The 19,419-nt window shown below is 39.1% G+C and overlaps 1 protein-coding gene across 2 annotated transcripts in view; it reads left to right on the top strand.

Annotated features, from left to right (window-relative positions):
* Positions 1 to 19,419, top strand: part of LOC121955375 (glutamate receptor ionotropic, kainate 2-like) — a 72,178-nt gene that overhangs the window by 18,576 nt on the left and 34,183 nt on the right. Inside the window, exons 2-6 of one of the 2 annotated variants that reach the window (XM_042503308.1) lie at positions 4,699 to 4,866; positions 6,685 to 6,942; positions 9,408 to 9,589; positions 13,743 to 13,796; positions 15,239 to 15,412. In XM_042503308.1, coding sequence (XP_042359242.1) covers positions 4,699 to 4,866; positions 6,685 to 6,942; positions 9,408 to 9,589; positions 13,743 to 13,796; positions 15,239 to 15,412 — 836 coding nt within the window. Of the gene's footprint in view, positions 1 to 4,698; positions 4,867 to 6,684; positions 6,949 to 9,407; positions 9,590 to 13,742; positions 13,797 to 15,238; positions 15,413 to 19,419 lie in introns of both variants that reach the window. The other variant, XM_042503307.1, reaches the window with a different exon arrangement.

Genomic DNA, 19,419 nt, shown 5'->3' with positions numbered 1-19,419 from the left:
GTGTCTGCATCAGTTAACGATGTAAAACAGTGTTAATATCTCAACTGTTTGGTGGAGCACATTTTGAATCACTATATCTTAATGAAAAATCTGTCGAATTTAATTCAGCCTGATTGAGCCATCTCTATCATTTGGTTTATGTATATTATGCTAAAAACAAAAAAAAAATCAACTACATGTCACTGTGTCTTTAAATAGTATGCCTTTTCACTTTGCCCCCTGCAGTGTTTTATTCATTATAATGTTATGATTTAATGATCATCAAGACCTGAGTTCTAAATTTTGTTCTTTTCATATATTGCATGGCTGAAATGACAATAAAGAATCCTTGAATCCTTGAAATTAGAAACAAAAAACGCCACGTTAGACATAAGGGAGAGATTAAGCTGAGATTTATGTAACTTGATACCAAAAATAAATGAAATAAAAGCTCTACCAAACGCTTGATTTGTCCCTTTATGGTAAAGGCAGTAAGAGCTAAACTGATGTATTTCAATGTAATCTTCTGATCAGAAGTTGTTGTTAAATGATAGATTTAATGTCATCATATTTACAAAAAACAACTATTCAACCAAATGGTTGAATGGTCCTTTTTAGATAGTTATGTAAAGGTAATAAATGTAATATTTTAATAATATAATGAAAATATCTCAGAAATGATAAAATTATTCATAAAATTTAATATTTTAATGAAATAAAAAAGGATGAATATTCACTGTTGTAAATCCACATATTTAATGTTATTTAATTTTATAGTTGATGAAAAAAAATCTATTGGTATGAATTTTCACCATTTCTGAGATATTTTCAAAGTTATGTAATGTTATATCTAGAAATAAATACATGGAAATAATACTACTAATTCCATGGTAAAAAAACAAACAACTGACTTATAAATAGATATACTAACATATGACCACGTGCATGATGTGTTATTTTGATTTTTTGTTGGGTTTTTATTGTTTGTTTTTTACAAACACCATGGCGTGACATTTCAACGGTTTGGTAGAGGCCTATATTTAAAAAAACTATGAGATCTGTTAAAAACAAATACAAAAAACTGATATGTTTTATTATTGCCCCAAGGAAATACAAAATGCAAGACAAAAAAAAAATCCATAGCTTTTTTCTTAGTGAGGACATTAAAGGGTTATTTTACTGTTTTTATTCAGGGGTGCAAATGCACCTACTCTAAATAACTAAAATCTACACCGATTCATTCTCACGTAACATGCTACTTTCCAAGGAGCAGTACATCAAACAGTAACTGTTTCATTGTGTTTGATGTAAATCTCCTCGAAAATATTAAATGTAACCCTGTGTGGACTTGATTTAATGTTCCTGCTCTTCTGTGTTCTCAGAGGTATATGATTAGTTTTAAACCAGCATGTCCGAGCCATACAGTGTGCCAAAGAAATTCGATGAGCGTAACTTAATACCCTTATGCTCATTTTCAAACTCGTTGAACAGGCCAGTGGAGCTCGGTCTGCTCCCTCAGGGCAAGAGTGAAATAATTATCTATTAGGTCAGACTGACATGATTCCAATCATCTTTAATGGTGATTCTCGGGTATTCGTTCTTTTGTAGATTGATGTGCAATTTCAGTGAAATGAAATGCCATGAATAGCAGCACATCACTTTAGTGTATAGCAGGAGGACTGCATGTGAAAACCTCATTATTAACACTCAATGACAGTGAAGCACAAGAAATGTAATAAAGTGCCTTTGTTTGGAGCACAAGATTCTTGTGTTTTAGTTGAATTACTCTCATCTTAGAGGTCAGTCTCTTTTTTCTCTCCGTATTACCTTCTTCAATTCTCTATAGTGTATAAAAGAAAATGTTGTAACATAAAATAAGGAATCACAGCATATGGGTGTACTGTCCTGACAGTGATAAAGCTCAAGTTAATGACATCTTCTTTGCCCTCCTGCACTCCTTTTCTATCACTCCCCACCATGGCCAGATGCTATTTATAGCTGCTTTGTCTCTAACTGTACAGCTCTCACTCTGTCTCTACTAAAAAAATGCGTCACTCTCTCTGTCTTTTTCTCTTTCAGCTTCACTTTTTCCTGCGCTCGCCGTAATTGAATCGATAAACAGGCTTTAAACTTTTTTTCAGTTTGGATTTCGTCAAACCAAGCTCTCTGTCCTCCGAGAGGATGGGAGCCGTGGATGGACTACTGAACTCTGCTCTTGACTCCGGGAGTTTTTCTCAGAGCTTCTCTCACAACCCCCTTTCATCTCCTCCCATCCCCCCTTCATCCATTCTCTTTTAAGTTTGATTTCTGTAAAGCTTTCTCAGGATTTAGTACATCCTCAAAGGTGTGCCCACTTTCGTTACGTGGGTTCACCTTTTTTTATCAATATGTTTATTTTTAAAGTTGAAAGTAGTTGCTCGACTCTACAGTTGTTTCTGCTGTTTGACATAGAAGAATTCTCTTTGAAACTGTAATATGGTACATATTCCGCATATTGCACCACCTCTAACATGACTTCACCTCTTTCTAATGATGGATGTGCAAAAATACTATCATCATTCTCGCTGACCCCATTTACGCCTGAAATTAAAGAGATACTTTGCCGATTTTCAACAAGCTCTGTACCATAATAATGTGGGTAGTATGTGTGAATGAAAAATGGTCTTACCAGCTCCCTGATCTCCCTGCTCATCTCTCAGCTTAAATTTGCTGAAGGATGCATTTCACAGCGGAGCTTTGCTGGTTGCAGGGCTGTTGCTCAAATTACAGATTGTACTCCACTGTTTGGCTGTAATACGAGAATCTGTGAACAGGAAGTGGGCATTATACTGTTATCTGTATTGTAAGAGGCTGAAAAAAAAATAGATCAAATGGTTAATCTAAGCAGTGCTGATAAAATATGAGCCGAGATTCCGTTGCCGCGGCACTGCCTAAAATGTTTTAGTGCATATTTTTTGCAAGTTTTCATGCACCGTTTTAATTGGAATTGGAGACTGTTTGTTATGGGCTGGCTTTTTTGTTTCCTGTGTTGAAAGCCAGCAATACCTCACACACCATCATGAGCATTTATTGGTCTGGTGCAGTGCATTCTGGTAGTTGTAGGGTTTCTACCCCTTGAGCCAAAGCAGATGCCACAGTTCTTTTGCTCTATTTTCTCTGGCCAGGTAGCTTCAATTCCAATAGTATTTTTTTTTTAATCTTTTTACTGTATTAACAGTCTTTCCATCAGTCAAATACTTACTTAAGTATGTCCTGTTGAGCAGCAGATTTATCAATTAATTTATTAGTTGTCAAGTATTAAATTAATCGCAAACTAATTTGATAATCAAGAATTGGTTGAGTTCTGTTTAACTCTTTTAATGTGATTTTCTGTTTTTTTAACTGCTCTATGATAGTAAACTGAATATCTTTTGATTGTGGGAAAAACAAAACATTTGAGGACATGGGCCACTCCTCAGCAGATTAACCAGCAGTGAAAATAATCATTAGTTGCAACTCTGATGTCCTGGCTTGTAGATTGGTTTGATCTAATTAAAAAAAAAATCTTAACAACATAGTAATTTCATCGTAACTGTACCATGTCCATGCATGTTGGCATCAAATTCATGCAAGCATTTTTGCTTACTATCAAATGCATGCAGGTAAAATATGTCTCGACATAATCTTGATATGAGACACATTTGTAGCGGGTCAGTTCAAACATTGTCTTCCTTTGTTTTTAGATTCTGAACCACACTGAAGGACCATCTGGAGTTTTAATCGTTTTTGTTTAGCTCAAAGTAATTGACAAGTCTGAAGGGAGCTGTTTTAAGTTGACAACACCTTCCTTTGCGATGGTAATTATATTGTCTGGCGCGTGTGGCATGGTGAAACAGCGTGCATTGTTTATTTTTGTGTTGAGGCTTTTACTTTGACAATTAATGAGCATTGCGAGGTGTGATTCACATATATCCAAAAGGTAACAAGATTTCTCAGGCAGGCACAGCGTGAAACTCACATCAGGACACGCTCCCATTAAAAAATCAACCAAAGTAACAGTCAAATAGGATGCAGAGATAATCATTTGAACTTCTGAGTCGATTTGTTTTTAATGAGTGTAATTAAAAGCTTCCTGATGTTTTATCTTAATTTCTGATTTGATTGGCGTTCTCCTTCACTCCGCCTGTCTCTGTTCCTGCCTCTCTCTCTGTCACACTTAAAATATCTTCCTGATTCCTCCCATGACTCTCTCTCTCCTTTCCTCTACCTTTTTTTTGTCTTTTTGCCCTCATTTTTCTGCTCCCTGCGCTCATCTTCTCTTTTTTTTCTTTTCCTCTCCTTTCATTTGAGAATCGCTGAAATCGATGGGACAAAGTGGAAGAGTGAACCTTTCTGTCAAGGCTGAGCGAGAGAGTCAAAGAAGGGCACTCACCCCTGAACTCACCTCCCAATGTAACTAATTGCCTATAATTATGCCGACAACCGCCACAGAATGCAAATCACATGAGATCCGGACGCCTAATACACACTGTAAATCAGCTTCTGACTGAGCTGTGTAAAGCATCAAAAACAATTGCATCAGTGTTGAAAATGATGGCACTGCTGGAGCTGTAATTGCCTGCATATCGATAATTTACTTGAATGTTAGTTGTGTGGAAGGAATCTATTGCAATTACAGGAGAAGGAAGTGGCGACTCAGAGGTCTTGTTCTCAGCTGTTTGTTTTCTTCTTGACCCCCAGGAGGAATATTTGAATCCATTGAGAGCGGACCCTCCGGAGCAGAGGAACTAGCCTTTAAATTTGCCTTGAACACAATCAACAGGAACCGCACATTGCTCCCCAACACCACGCTGACCTATGACATCCAGAGAATAAACATCTTTGACAGCTTTGAGGCCTCCAGGAAAGGTGAGTCAGCACATATGGAAAGGACATTTATCAGAACCTCACCATGAGTGCTTGTTTTGTAGTTCTTTGTCATTTTATAGTTCACTCCTCCTATGTAGTTTGTTTGTTGTCTAGCAACCCAGTCGCTAGAAAAAAATGTTTGCATTGTATGTTTCTGCAAATCACCGATGCATTTAATTTAATGTATTTTATCTATGAAGACAACAAACATTGATCAACACTTATATAAATGTCGGCAGCCGGCAGGCTAATTTTCAACTGTAGTCCTTTGGCAAGATATTTTGAAACCTGTAAAATGATGAAATTCACATAACAATAGCAGCATGACACCTTTAAGACAACAACAGCAACAACAAACAGGACCTCCCAAGACAGAACACAAGCCATGCAAAGCAACAAGTAACAATAGAACAATAGTACAAAACAATTTAAGCACAAATAGCCATGCACGCAACATGAAGCAACAACATATAGCTTTTCAGCACATAAAGTCATGAATTCAGCATGAAGCACACTTTGGTGCACTATGCATAACATGCAGACATGCAGAGCAGCAATAGCAACAAGAAACGGCAATAGACAGAAGCAGAGATAAAATACATGTCATTAAGTAGACCCTTAATAAAATGTTAAAAGATGCATGTGTACTTTATTATGAAGCCAATATGTTTAAACTTAGTGTTTCTTAACAACGTTATGGTTAGGTTTAGGTGCAAAAAACACCTGAATGAGATTATGTTTGGCTAAAAATGACCAAACAAAAGCCGCTGGAAAAGCAGGAACGGGTTGTGGTAAATCATCCATGTTCAGTGGCTCAAACACCTTGTTTCAGTGCCACAGATAACTGTGGAATCGATGCAACTGGTGTTGTTTGTGGTCTCAAACAGTTGTCTAATGCTTGGCAGCTGTCTTACCTGGGTGTGTGTCATGCTGTTCATGACACTTTTCACTCCGCCTCCCGAAGACATAATAAACTCATTGACTACGTCACTTTAGAACCTTTGATTCTGTGCTATGTATAAAACTTACAAATGTCATCTGTTGTTTGCAGAGACATACAACGCCAACATTTTCTTCTGGCAACAGGGCTGTGTCTAGATCTGCTCAGTTGTAATTACATGTCAGAAATTAAGAAATGCACGGTTTGACATCTGTCTCCCATGTATTTAAATGTGTATTGTGAACAGTTATTTTTATCAGAAATGTAGTAAAAATCACTAAAAGGACAACAACTCTCAATACAAGGAGGATAAATCAATCCAAATTTTAGTTACAGCATGTTTCTGCAAACCAATTTTAAATGTTTGCTATTGACTGTTTGGTGTAACAACTCGTAGATTGTGTGAATTGAACATTAACCACCAAAGATTGGAGACAAACACAAGAAAATCAATTCCAACCATCATGGGCTGTGTCTAAAACCACTCTCTATTTACTACATAAAGAACTGTCCAATTTTTTATTTGAGTGCGAAATCTATGCACTGTACTTAAATTGATTACAGCAGGCTACTACTTGTACAAAGCCCTTGTTTAAAGTCGTCAAAACCTGCATGAGTACATCAATGTTTTCCTTGCTAGCAGTCTTCCTCTGTTGTTCCTTTGCTGGTGCATCACCACACATTACAGTCACCTGTTAAAAAAGTGCAATAGTGTCGCTGCGCAATCAGTCAGTTTGTAACCATAAAAAAGGCAACTATTCTTGTCACTTATTGTTTGTTTTAGATGATATAGATGGGCAAAAAATGAACACCAATAAAATTAAGAAACTGAACTTTAAAAGCTCATTTATTGCTTCTCCTGCTTGTCACCCCACCAGCATGTGATCAGCTTTCCCTCGGGGTGGCGGCCATTTTTGGCCCCTCACACAGCTCGTCGGCCAACGCAGTGCAATCCATCTGCAATGCTCTGGGAGTGCCCCACATTCAGACCAAGTGGAAGCATCAAGTATCCGACAACAGAGACTCGTACTATGTCAGCCTGTACCCCGACTTCTCCTCCCTCAGTAGAGCCATCCTCGACCTGGTGCACTTCTTCAAGTGGAGAACAGTCACTGTCGTGTACGACGACAGCACAGGTACAGGTACAGTGGGTGTCTGTCTTCATCTTCCAGTGGCGCTTCTGTTTTGCATGCCAAGCGTGACAGAGTTTAAAACCTGTGGCCTTTATACTGTCCAAAAAAAAAAAAAAAAAACAGTAGGTACCAGGTGAAGTGCAAAAAAGCAGCACTGCTGCTCAGAGTTCAGTGAGTGCTTTGTAACCTGTCAAGTTAATTCAGAAATCAATAGCTTACTGTTCTGCCTCAGTCCTGCAGGTGCTGCCCATGTCAGTCTTCCAGGAGAGTGAGCAGAAGCACAGAAAAAAAAAGAGAACCACATTACCCAGAATGACCCAGTGTCTCTTCAGATTAATGCAATGCAGATTTGTAGTATGTGGGGGCTGACAAGAGACGTTAATAACACACAGAGACACTTGATCTCTGAGGGTGGCTATCAAATGTGTCTGTGAGCCATTTCGTCAATCCCTGTGACTTTGTGGAGAGGCTCGTAATATGCATTTTAAAAGACTAGTCATATTTTCGCCGGAGTGCAGTGATATTTTTCATGAGGTAAAGTGTAATCACTCAAAAGAAGATAACAATATTCAAATGCTCATTCGCAATTTATGAGCTATTTGGCGTGACGTGGTTGACAGCTTAATGCAGGTAAATTAGACAGAGTTGAGCAGAGTTGAGAGGAGGTTTAAATTTTCGACAGGTTGTATAATGAATTCACTCCTTACTCTGAGCTAAATGAATATTGTCTTGTAGTTGACATCCTAAATTGTGCAGCTTAATAGAAATTTAAACCTTTTCTGTTCCTTTTTAACAACTAAGTGTGGTAGTTTTACTGCTGTTTTGCTTCCTCCAGCATCCCCACTGTCACATCTGTTGCATACATATCAGGAAATAGCCAATCCTGCAGCATGTGCGCTAACCTCGGACTATGACTCGTCCCACTTGCCACATTATTCTGACTCATCTCCTTGACCTCTCTTCACTTCCCGCCTCGCAGCTCAGTACGTTAACACCCTCGTTCTCCAGCAAACTGCCCCAGTGAGATGCCAAAAAGGTGACCTCTCGCCTCTCTCTCTGTCAGATAGGAGCGGCTCGGACATCCTCTGTGGAGGATTTCTGCTGTAACACACCTGACGCCCCTGAAAAGTGTGACAGCTGCATAGCCGCGTTGCTTCCCCCCACCGCTCCCACCTGGTCCCAGGCTGTAATCACACAGCTTCATGCTCCAGGGCCCCGCGCTGCTGATTGGAGCCTATCTGACGGCTGGCAGGAAAAACTATCGGAGGGGATAAAATATTCACACACAGCCGTTAGAAGATCCAGGGGGAAAGTCTGAAGGCATTAGCCAGAGCTCGCAAACATCTACACTGACAGTGTTTCCCAAACGTTGAGCTCCCTTGACAGATCCTTTTTTTTCTTGCTTAACACCTCCCAAAGTGTCGGTACGAACAAAAACAGGGAGACGCAGACGTGCCCCAGAGTCGGGATCTATTGGGATTACCTGGGGAAAGCTCTAGGTGGTTCAGTATTCCTCCCTACAATGGTACCTTTCACAACAAGACCTGCATGTTCCTATTTCACACCAATCTTTCTATAGGCCTCAGGGAGACCCAGCCCCACTCACAGTAAGACCATTAAACTGCTCACACAGCACTTCATTTCAAAATAAAAAATAGGCTGAGCTATCTTAAAGTGGTTCCACGAAAAAAAAAAATCCTATCTCTCTCCAGTTCCCTCTCAAACTATCCTCGCTGCTCCATCCATTTTTATACCCATGACAAGTAATCATCTCTCCCATCAATCCAGCCTCTTTCATCCCTGCACTCTGAAGTTCTTTACTGGGGGAGAAACTCATTGTAATCTCATCGCAGTATCTCCCGGAGAGCTTTCTACCTGAGTGTGTGGCCGAGAAATGAAAGGTGAAGATTGTAGCTCAATATGTGACGGTGGCATCAGGCTCCCTAGGGGCAAGTACAAGCTGGGCAAACAGAGCCACTCTCTCATCAGAGCACATCTGAAGTGTGTGTGAGGGCCAGGATAGACCGCAGCTTTCCATCAGGATCAAATTGAACCTATTCCATGCTGCTGTATGGTATCATGGAAGACGAGAGCGAATCAGCATTTTGGAGGCTTCTGTGGGATTGGAAGTTTCTGTAGGAGGGTGCAGATCGAGGCTCTTTCCATTTTGTGCTTTTGGAATAAAAGAGTGCAATGTGCTGGGTTGGTGTTAAATTCTCTTGATAGGTCTGTAGCACTGTGTTTGCTTGCCAAGCATGAGTAGGAGGATCAATAGACTGTGGATTAGGAAGGCATGCATATGAGCCTTTTTCTGCTGAGAAAACCTGAATCCAGTTGTGTTTTTTTTTCTTTTTTTTGTGGCCTCCTCAGCTTCCGAGATACTTCAAAATGGCAGAAGATCAAACACAGCATGTAGCTGGATCTTTAAAATTCCTTTTTCACGCTATATGTGTCCTCTTTGTCTGCAGGTCTCATTCGACTGCAGGAGCTGATCAAGGCACCGTCACGATACAACATTCGTTTGAAGATCCGACAGCTGCCCACAGAGACCAAGGATGCCAAGCCACTTCTGAAGGAGATGAAGAAGGCAAAGGAGTTCCATGTCATCTTTGATTGTGGACATGAGATGGCTGCCTGGATCCTAAAACAGGTATGAACCCAGCAAACTGAGCCATGATAGTTCATTACATTCACTGCAAAAAGCAAACCTGGGGGTGTGCGCTCCAAAGAGATTAATATTAGGTAAATTAGAAAAACGAATAGTTTACTTAATTAGTTATATTCATTAATAGTGATTTGAATAAATTATAAAATCTAGTTTTATAAGAGTTGATTAACTAATTGGTACCTATTCTGGTAATTAAATAGGCGTCGTAATTTTGCTTGTTTTGTTTTTCAAGAGAGATTTTGATGCTTTTTTTTGTCATACATGTATATGAACTGAATAATTTTGGATTTTGTGACCAGTGGTTGGAAAAAAATGTACCATTTGCATACATCACCAGGGGTTGAGGAAAATTACACAGGGCACTTTGCACTATTTTCTGAAATTTCATCAACAAAATGATTAATCGAGATAAAGGGTGTATTAATCAATAATTAAACAATCATTAGTTGCAGCCCTATTATCTACATCTGTACAAATAACCATGGAGGAAGTGAAACCCTTGATCAGAATATGTGCTCTTATGACTCTTACTCACATTGGGCTCATTACTTTAGTTCATTAAATAGTCCCTCAAGGGCCCCTGGGGGCTTTACCCTGGTTGAGAACCTCTGTGCCAGAGCAAAAACAATGTCAAAGTTATTCTGGAGTACGTGATTAGCTAAGTACGGTGACTGGGGACAGCACCACATGACAAAAGACGGGTCAAAACTTATAAAACAGTATTTCACCCAGGGGTGGAGCCCGTGTGTGACGCAGGATGGGTGTTGTGTGCCTTATGCATGTTCTCGTATGCTTGCATTGTGTTGTACCTTTACTTTTTGGATAAGCAAGCAAAACCAGAACTAAAAATCTTTATTTAATTAATCTTTGCCTTAACCCTAAGATTAAACCAGCAAAAGGCCTCCCGCCTTACTGTAACTTTTTTTTGTAACTTTTCATTTTTTTTGTCATCATAGATTTACAAAGCCACAGTTCAATTTTTGCTCCTTGACTGTCTACAGTGTACAGTGACTGTAGACTTCCCTGCGGATTTTCAAATGACTTTTACCTACTGATAATGATTTCTCAAATTGACCATCATTATCTTACACTAAAAAATATGTACAACTAAAAAGTACTAAAATATACATTTTGATGGACTAAATTATGTTCAACCACAAAAATCTTCTCATTTTGCCGGGGCCTGTATCCTGCTATCAGTCTTGTATCTTGCATCAATAGATGCCCATGTATTTCCATGTGAGACCAAAAACACAAATCATAGTAAAACATGAAATATTCTGTATTCTTTCATAATTGACATTCATCCAAAAAAAAAAAAAAGATCTCATATTGGATGCTTGTATTATTCAGTCTAATTTTCCAAGCTTTAAGAATAAAACTATCCCATACTTTGGCACTCACTCCAACTTCTCATTTTCATCAAATCAAAACCATTTTTGATTTGATTAATTTTATTTTTTTTTCTTCTGCATTCATATAAAGGTGCAAACACATTATCATATAAAGTATTAACCTTCACTCAGAGCCGGGCTGAGATGGTCACATTGGAGAAGTTAACCTTTTGGGCTTTTTAGCAGGAGAAATTTCTCTCAACAGCTTGAGAGAGTCATGGAGCTTTCACTGCTAAGTCTGGCAAAACCATCTGGGTCAAATACCAAGTTTTTAGGGAGTCCTAAAAATGGCAGTATTGAATGTGTCATTATGAAAAATGACATCATGTAATTAAAAAAAAAAACTTTTGAAAAGGGACACTTCGAAATAACAATATCCACAATTAAATGAGATTGCTATCCAATAAGATTATTATCGAAACGAATAATGTAACATATATTTGAATGTTTTTTTTTTCATTTGGACATTTTTATTGTATTAATTTTGAGAACAACATATCATACTATTCACTTTAAGTCCACTTTTGTAAGGTGTAAGAGCAGTTAAAAGAACAATTCTCTACATTTGTGAAAAAGCTGAGTGATTTTGTCATCGCACTACCTGATTTAAATTGGAATTATCTGCAATCCCAAAACGTACGTAATTTCCCCTTACACAAACATACTTCATTTATTATGCATATGCACTAAAACAATACACTCCCACAGTATGTGTTCCCTTTATTACTCGCTCTCTCTCTCTCTTTAAGCGCTAATGCAAATGATTTTACTTTCTGCTCTGTGCATCTTTAATCTCTTCGCAGAATATTAGATCTCTACTACTGACCCGTCATTATAGAAGCTCTCTATTGCACAATAAAGGTTTTTTAATTAGAAAGTCTAATTCTGCTCACAGGCATGTTAAACTCATTTTACAGAGACACATTATTTATGAGAATGGTGGGGGTTCTTATTGAACTGAAGTCCTCTCAGGAGCATATTGCGCTTCTCGAAATCTCTGTACACCTGTGTGTCTATGGGAAGCAACAAAAAATATTATTTATTTATAGTGAGTAATACTTGGTAGGCAAAATAAAACATGTACTGAATGTCGACAGCTCAATTCAGTGCCTCTTTAAACACTCTTCTAAAGATTTAAAAGGATTATAGAGTTAGGAATGTACATTTTTGTCCAATAACAGCAGTGCTTTCTTTTATTTTTTATGGCCTCTAGTGTTGTTTTGGTTGGAATATTGATTATTTGTCATGTTATATTTTTTTTTTGTAATGATAATGATAATAATAACAGTTAATATTATTTTTATACAATTGTGTCATTGGAAAAAAAAAATCAAACATAGACATAACACAATTATCCAACCAAAAAATAAAACACAAGACTTTCAAATGTAGAAACATAAGCAAAATATATCTTGACACATAAGCTAAATACATAATATAGTTTTTGAAATATACTCTTTGCAAAGGAGTTGTGAAGGTTTCATCATTCATTCCTTTGGCGCCACTGCATGTTTTCGCATGGTTTTGTACCACACATAGTGTAGCGTAATCATGGTATTTATGAGCATACAACATGATGACATAGAAGACAGAAGCCTAAATTTTCTGCAGCCTAAAATGAATGTTCTAGCTAATATATTTTTTTTAATCAATATTTATATACAGGATTGTGCAAACAACAATCTCCCACAGCTATTATGAGGAAATACCGGTATAATTACAGCAAATTACCACATTTGCACACTATAAAGTGTAGGTAACATAAGGTAATGGTATGATGAAAGCAGAAGCCTTAGTTCTCTGCTGCAAAAAGAATGAATGTTCGAGCTATTATGGTTTTTATTTTAAATAAAATCAAGTTTATTTATGTAGCATGTTAAAAACAACTGAAATAATGGCCATGGTGCTCTCTAAATTAAAGTGAATGGTGCACAAACAATAGTTAAAATTTACATAGGCACAATAAACATAATAAATGGTTGTAGAAATTACAAAGCAATATTATATGCACACAAATCTAAAACTGAATAAAGCTGAAAGAAATAATTACAGATAGAAATATTATAAAATGTTAGAACTACAAAGAGCAACCAAAGGCCACCGAGAACATGTTTATCTTAAGCTTTGTCTTAAACATGCCACTGAGGGGGAAGGTTTGATCGACAGCAGAAGGCTATTTCATCACTTTAGCGCAGCCGCTGCAAAGACGCATTTACCCACTAGCCTTGATCTTTGGACAGTTAAAAGACGTTATTCTAAAGATCTAAAAAGCCTAAATTTTTAGCAGGAGCAAATAAGTCCAGCGATGTATGTGGGTGGCAGCCCATGTATGGCTTTGAAAACAAATAAAAGAACCTTAAAATTTATCCCAGATTTGATAAGTAGCCAGTAAAGGGATGCGAGCACCAGTATAATACTGTCTCTATTAGATCATTTTAAACAGGATGATGCAAATAAGTATCTCCCTCAGCCATCCATGCAAGTCCATTTTTAAAGGGTTAATCAATCATCAATCCCACCTGACCCCCCAAATTAATGGTCTGAGACACACGACTGGTTTCCTTCATTATAACCTTTTTTAATCTCAGTTGCTTCCCTTGCAAGCAAGGTTATGTCAGAGTGACTATAAAAGGTAATAAAAGCTAAATAAAGAATTCAACTTAAATGAATAGAGTAATAAGCTCATTAAGCTATTAATCTTTGATTTTTAGTTACTACTCAATGTTCTTTTCTCCCTGTAGGCGCTGGCCATGGGTATGATGACAGAGTACTACCATTATATTTTTACTACCCTGGTGAGTACGCTGGCACTTCTTTTTTTATCCTCACAAAATGCAATTATATACAATGTTGTTTTTTGCACAGCAGTATCTACTTCAAAATGTGTGTGTTTTCTTTTCCTGGGCTCCTTGCAGTGCTTGTTGCGAGGCAGAAAAAAAACCAAACATCCGTTTGTCTGAGTGTCTGAAAGCAGTTTTTCTTTAAGAATAAAATTAAATATGACTCAACCAGGAGCTAGTCAAAGGAAAAACATGCCATTATTTTCCTTTTGTGTGAAGCATTTTGAACCGGAATTACAACCTGAATTTGTGCTGATAGAAATAGACGTTGTTGAAAAGCTTTGTCATTGTCACGTAGCTGATTATTAATACACTCTTTGCATTTTAAAGTATCACTTGCAAAGTTTAACACCAGTTTATTTTCTGAATTCTGCACCAACCTTTTCACCCTGTGTGGCTGTCCACAACCCTGAGAGTAGGAAACAAAAGCAGCTGGATATATTTTATTCCGACTCTGGCAGCGATTGAAGTTCTCCAAACTTCTTTGATCTAGCCACTACAAAGATTGCTCGCTACGCTGCAGATGAACAGCAGCACATCTTCGCTGAGCCCAGAGAACAGAAGACTGAAAGCTCAGATAATAGCCCTGAGCAGATGAGACTGTCACCCATTTGGTCCATTACAGCTAACAAACAAATGGCATGCTGTGTTGTTTTCGAGCACAATTGGAAAGTCTAAAGGGAAAGGTTGCAGAAAACTGACCTAAAAAAGACATTCACCAGTGCACTGGACATGTAACTATCCCTTGTGCATCCACATAAGAACCTGGCTAGATGAAAGGGGAGTGAGTGACAGCAGGTATGTCATTGGGAAAGGAAAGAGAATAGTGATTATAGGCCTCTGTCAGTGGCATGCTGCTGCTTGTCGGGGTGGAAACATGCCTACTTTTAACATCAGCCAGTGTTTGGCCGGTTGGAGGCCACTGCGCCGGCCAAAGCTGCTGTATACTGGTAGCGAGCCATCCGTGCTGCTTTCGGAATAGGACAGCAAACATTGACCGTGGCACCCCCATTCTGCGTCCATCACCTGCTGTTGCTCTGTCAACTGTGTTGTTGCATCCCAAAGACATCTGCCTGGTGAGATGCCAGACATGCTGTATGCAGGACGATTGGGTTGTCCTTTCACTTCCACATGATAGATGGCAGTCCACCAAAAGCCTGCCTGTAACCTTGAGAGCCTTGCCTTCATCAAGGCTGCTGCCTCAGCAGGAGATAAAATAACTCCCTGAAAATACCTTCAACTGCACTCTTCTGCTGTCACTTGCTAAAGCCGCCACTCAAAGGACTCCTCCTCATTACTGAGTACAGATGAGAGATGTGCAGTCTAAAGTCATGCAAACAAACAAACATGAGTAATTATTTGTAAAACTCAAATACATCCAGTGTCTTTGTGTGCAGGACCTTTTTGCCCTCGACATGGAGCCGTACCGTTATAGTGGAGTCAACATGACTGGGTTCCGCATCCTCAATACAGAAAACTCTCAGGTGTCGTCAATCATCGAGAAGTGGTCAATGGAGCGGCTACAAGCCCCACCCAAACCGGATTCAGGCCTGCTGGATGGATTCATGACGGTAGGCTTGAACCTTTTAATGCTGCTAGCGTAATGCAACTGTTTATGCTGCGTGTGCAGAAACATGCTTATAGCTGCATTTCATTCTGAATGACCAAATAACCAAATTAATCCAAAGCCATATGAAATGTAACTGCACCTTTGGGGTTTTTTTGCTGCAGGCACTTGCATGTATATAAAATTATCTTTATGATGCAAGGTGACGGTTGATAAATGTATACTATGCAGGATTTTCCTAAGAAAAAAATGTATAGACTCACACGGAAGTAATCCCTCTCAATCATCACTTGTGACCCTCTTAAAGTGTGTGGCGGTGTATTTTTCTGCAGTGACTCTGTCCTCTGCCTGTATTTTCTTATTCTTTTTTTTCTGCTTCTTGCTTTTCTGTGTTTGGTATGTTTATGTGCGTGTACCCCACAGCACTAAGATGAGGTTGGGGCATAAATGAAAAAGTAGCAGCAAACCCAGGGCTGAAAAGTGATGGCAATACTGAAGTGCTAAAAACTGCAGTTCCTTGAACATCCAAAACAGAGTTAATCACCGCGTTAAAATGCCCAACTTCTCAGTAGAAATAAAGAGACAAAGCAACAAAAAAACCCTACAAATATAGCAAGGCGAAACGCCAAACGAAATTGACTCTGGGGTTGGTTTTTACTTTCACTTTTGCTTGAGAGTGTGTCTACAAACAGTAACTGGCAATCCTGCAAAGTAAACCTTTAAAATCAAATATCTGGTCGAAAATGCAAAATGTACAACATTTTCGGTGGGAATAAATAAGCACCAGTTGTCAATCACAGTTCCGTGGTGCAGGGCTCCTGGGGTGGGCACGGGAGCAGCATGAACGCCCTCTGCATGGTGCTTTCGGGCCGGTGCTCCTGGGTCTAAATGCCCAGTAATGAGGCAGTGTGAATGGTAATAGCCGTTTATCTGCCCTCCTGCCTCTCACAACTCTCCTCTGGGAGCGTGGCCAAAATATGACAATCTGTCAGTGTTCATGCAGAGAGAGGGAACAAATTGGATGGAAATTATGGCCTTGGTTTTTTAGGATGGCGTCCAAAAAATCATGGTATAAGGTGATTTGAAAGTGAAAAAGGGAATGGAGCTCGTCATGGACGTTCAAGGTCCCTCTCTGGGTCTGGGTGTCGTTGTAAACAGTGAGTTTACTCCCCACTGCAACACCTCCCTTGCAGACAAACACCTTTTTTCCTGCTTTCTGCCAGCCTTACTTTATTTTTGCCAGACATAAGATCTGGTATCAGGAATCTGTGTAATGAAAGATGTGTTTTTTCATCAAAGACTGAAGGATAAAGGGTGCTTCACTGAACAGTTACGGCCTTAATTCACACACGGGGACAGTACTTTACTTATCAGAGGATGGGTGTGGCTTTGTGTTTTTTTTCATTTGTTTTTTTAAATCTTGACCCTTCCTGGAGCTCCAGATATTTTTTTTGAGCCTCCGCAAGTGACTGGGGAAAATGAATGATTCTCCTGTCACCATAAATAACCATATTTTAGTATAATCACACCAAATGTAGGCATTTAGCAAATGCAACTAGCAAACAGCACGTAGGGAGTTAGCACCAAAGCAAACAACTAATTTCTAAAGCAAAATGCAAATCCTCCTTAAAAATCGCATTATTATACAAGCTGTCTGTGCATTTCAGCAGAATACGTGCATGACAGACACACGCAAAACCAACAAAATTAAAGAAGCCTACACATCACACACACACACGCACGCACACACACAGTCTCAAGTTGAACAGTTAAAAGTTGAAAAACAAAACCCCAAAGTTAAAAACAAGAAAAAGCCTTTGTCATGCATACAGAAGTGCAGAATTTTATGTTCTTCTTTTTTTATTTTTTGGCTGCATCTGCTTAGTGCACATGGCTTCTTCTTGGTGATATTTTAAATCACACACCGAATTAAGTAATTTTGATGTAATATCACTAATTTAAGCTAAGATTTGATTTAATTTCTTGATGGAAACGTTTATTGCATATATAATAATATCTGCCAGAAAATTAAACCACCTGCAGGCTTTGAGGTTCTAAGGGTATTTCAGGTATAAAATATGACTGTGTTAGACTTAGGGCATACATTTGCAGAAATTGTACATAATATTCTGAAACATGTTCTTAAATATGTCTGTGTTTTCATGACCTTAGAATGAAGTGTTTACATCTATACACAGAGAAGGTCTTCCTAAAGTAGCCCAGATCAGACAAACCAAATAGTGGTTCTAGATAGATAGATAAATAGATAGTACATTTAATTTATTAATTTTTTGCTTGTGTGTTGGCCACTGTACTTCTCCTACATGCTTGGCAGGTGGGAGAAGTTTCAGTTCTTCAGCCTCACCAATGGATGCCAATAAGTCCTACACACTGGACCTTTAAAGTTTGATGACCTTCCCCAAAGCCAAACTCTCTTCCCCGTGATTAGAAAGTTGTTTGAAGTGCCTTCCCCTAGTTTGCACCACCCCCTCCCCTCTTGTAAGTAAGAGCCCCTTAAATATGATGGAAAAATTAAAACAGGCTCTCACTTTGAAAAAACCAATGTTATTCCTTTCTTTCCTAATAATTTCCAATATACTACAGTTTACTATAATCCCTACCAGAAACATACTGCTGTAAATATAGACAAGTCATATTTTGTTTCCCTCAAATCACAGTAAGTGTATCCTATTTCTCATATGGCACTGGATTGCGCTGAAAAACAAGCAAAGCAGTTGTATGCAAAAAGATTAATGAAACACACAAAGAGGTTAAATCACTTGAATTTTTTCCCTTCTCCACCGGAAATTAATGGATATTAGTGGCGAATGTTGGATTGATTCATTAGCATTGCATGAATCATTTTGTCAGATCCTATACCACATATTGACATTTCTTCCTGGACTAGAACCACTGTTAAATAATGAATAATGCGTCCAAAGACTCATGCAAGCTTGATAAAGTACTTCATTAGAGTGCTCTATTTATAAATCCCGGCCCTGATGTATTTTATTCTTTAGAGTGTTTCGCCCTAAGAGGATTCCTTATAATGCGTCAATGAAGAAACAGCCAGCATGAATATAAAAACGTTGTCATTTTAATGGTATAATAAAGGCATAATGGAGAAACAGTTCTGCTGGTGATTTTGAAAAATAGCCCCGCACCTACGTTATAAACGTATGGGTTGGAATAATATTTGGTTTCTCTGCAGCTCAAAGGTGTTTAATTAATTTGTGGATCTGCCTGACATTTATGCTACTCTGCTCTGGGCTGAGAAGCCACCTTGAAGGGTATCATCAAATTAAACTGTGCTGCAGCAGCCAGTGTGTGACCTTCCACCCCCGACCCTCCCTACAGCCTTTTATCCCCCCCCCCCTCTCATACCTTGTTCTCATTTTCTGCCGCACAGAAGCCTTGCTGGGCTCTGGGCTTGTTTGTGCTTGGTGACCAGGCAACAGTTGTGTAGTGATGGTTACCAGGACAACGCCGTCCGTGTCACCTTGTGATTTTATGAAGGATTGATTGACTGAGATGGGAGGAGGGGAGGGGGAGGTGACTGGGGAAGGTGTGATGGCGGCGGCAGTGAGGAGGGGAGTTGATGAGGATGAGGAGAATGGGCAGAAAAGATGGGGGCGGGGTGGGCTTACAAGCGTCGAGAGGTGCATGCGATGTTTTATCACGCCACTAGGCTCGCATTAATGCGGGGTAGTGTATAATCACAGTGACACTCGGAGCCTTGGGTGAGGCCGAGTGTTGTCTCGGGGAAGGGTGCATAATGAGAAGTCCCTCCTCGGCCCGGGCAGGCTCACAGCCACAAACACACTCGGCCCCTGCCTCTTAACTCTGTTTGTCAGAGGTATCTCTGACGTGGAGGGCTGCATAATAAGAGCAGGGTATGCTAATTAGTCCAGTTCATTTGTGTGTGGATGCGCAAGTGTGTATGATCTCGCCTGTTTGTGTCGACTCTTTAACCATATCCCCAGAGAAATTTGGAGCTCAAATTGTTGTAGC

Source organism: Plectropomus leopardus, chromosome 16 (genome assembly GCF_008729295.1).
Source record: "Plectropomus leopardus isolate mb chromosome 16, YSFRI_Pleo_2.0, whole genome shotgun sequence".
Lineage (NCBI taxonomy): Eukaryota > Metazoa > Chordata > Actinopteri > Perciformes > Serranidae > Plectropomus > Plectropomus leopardus.
This window is presented reverse-complemented; position numbering and strand designations above follow the sequence as displayed.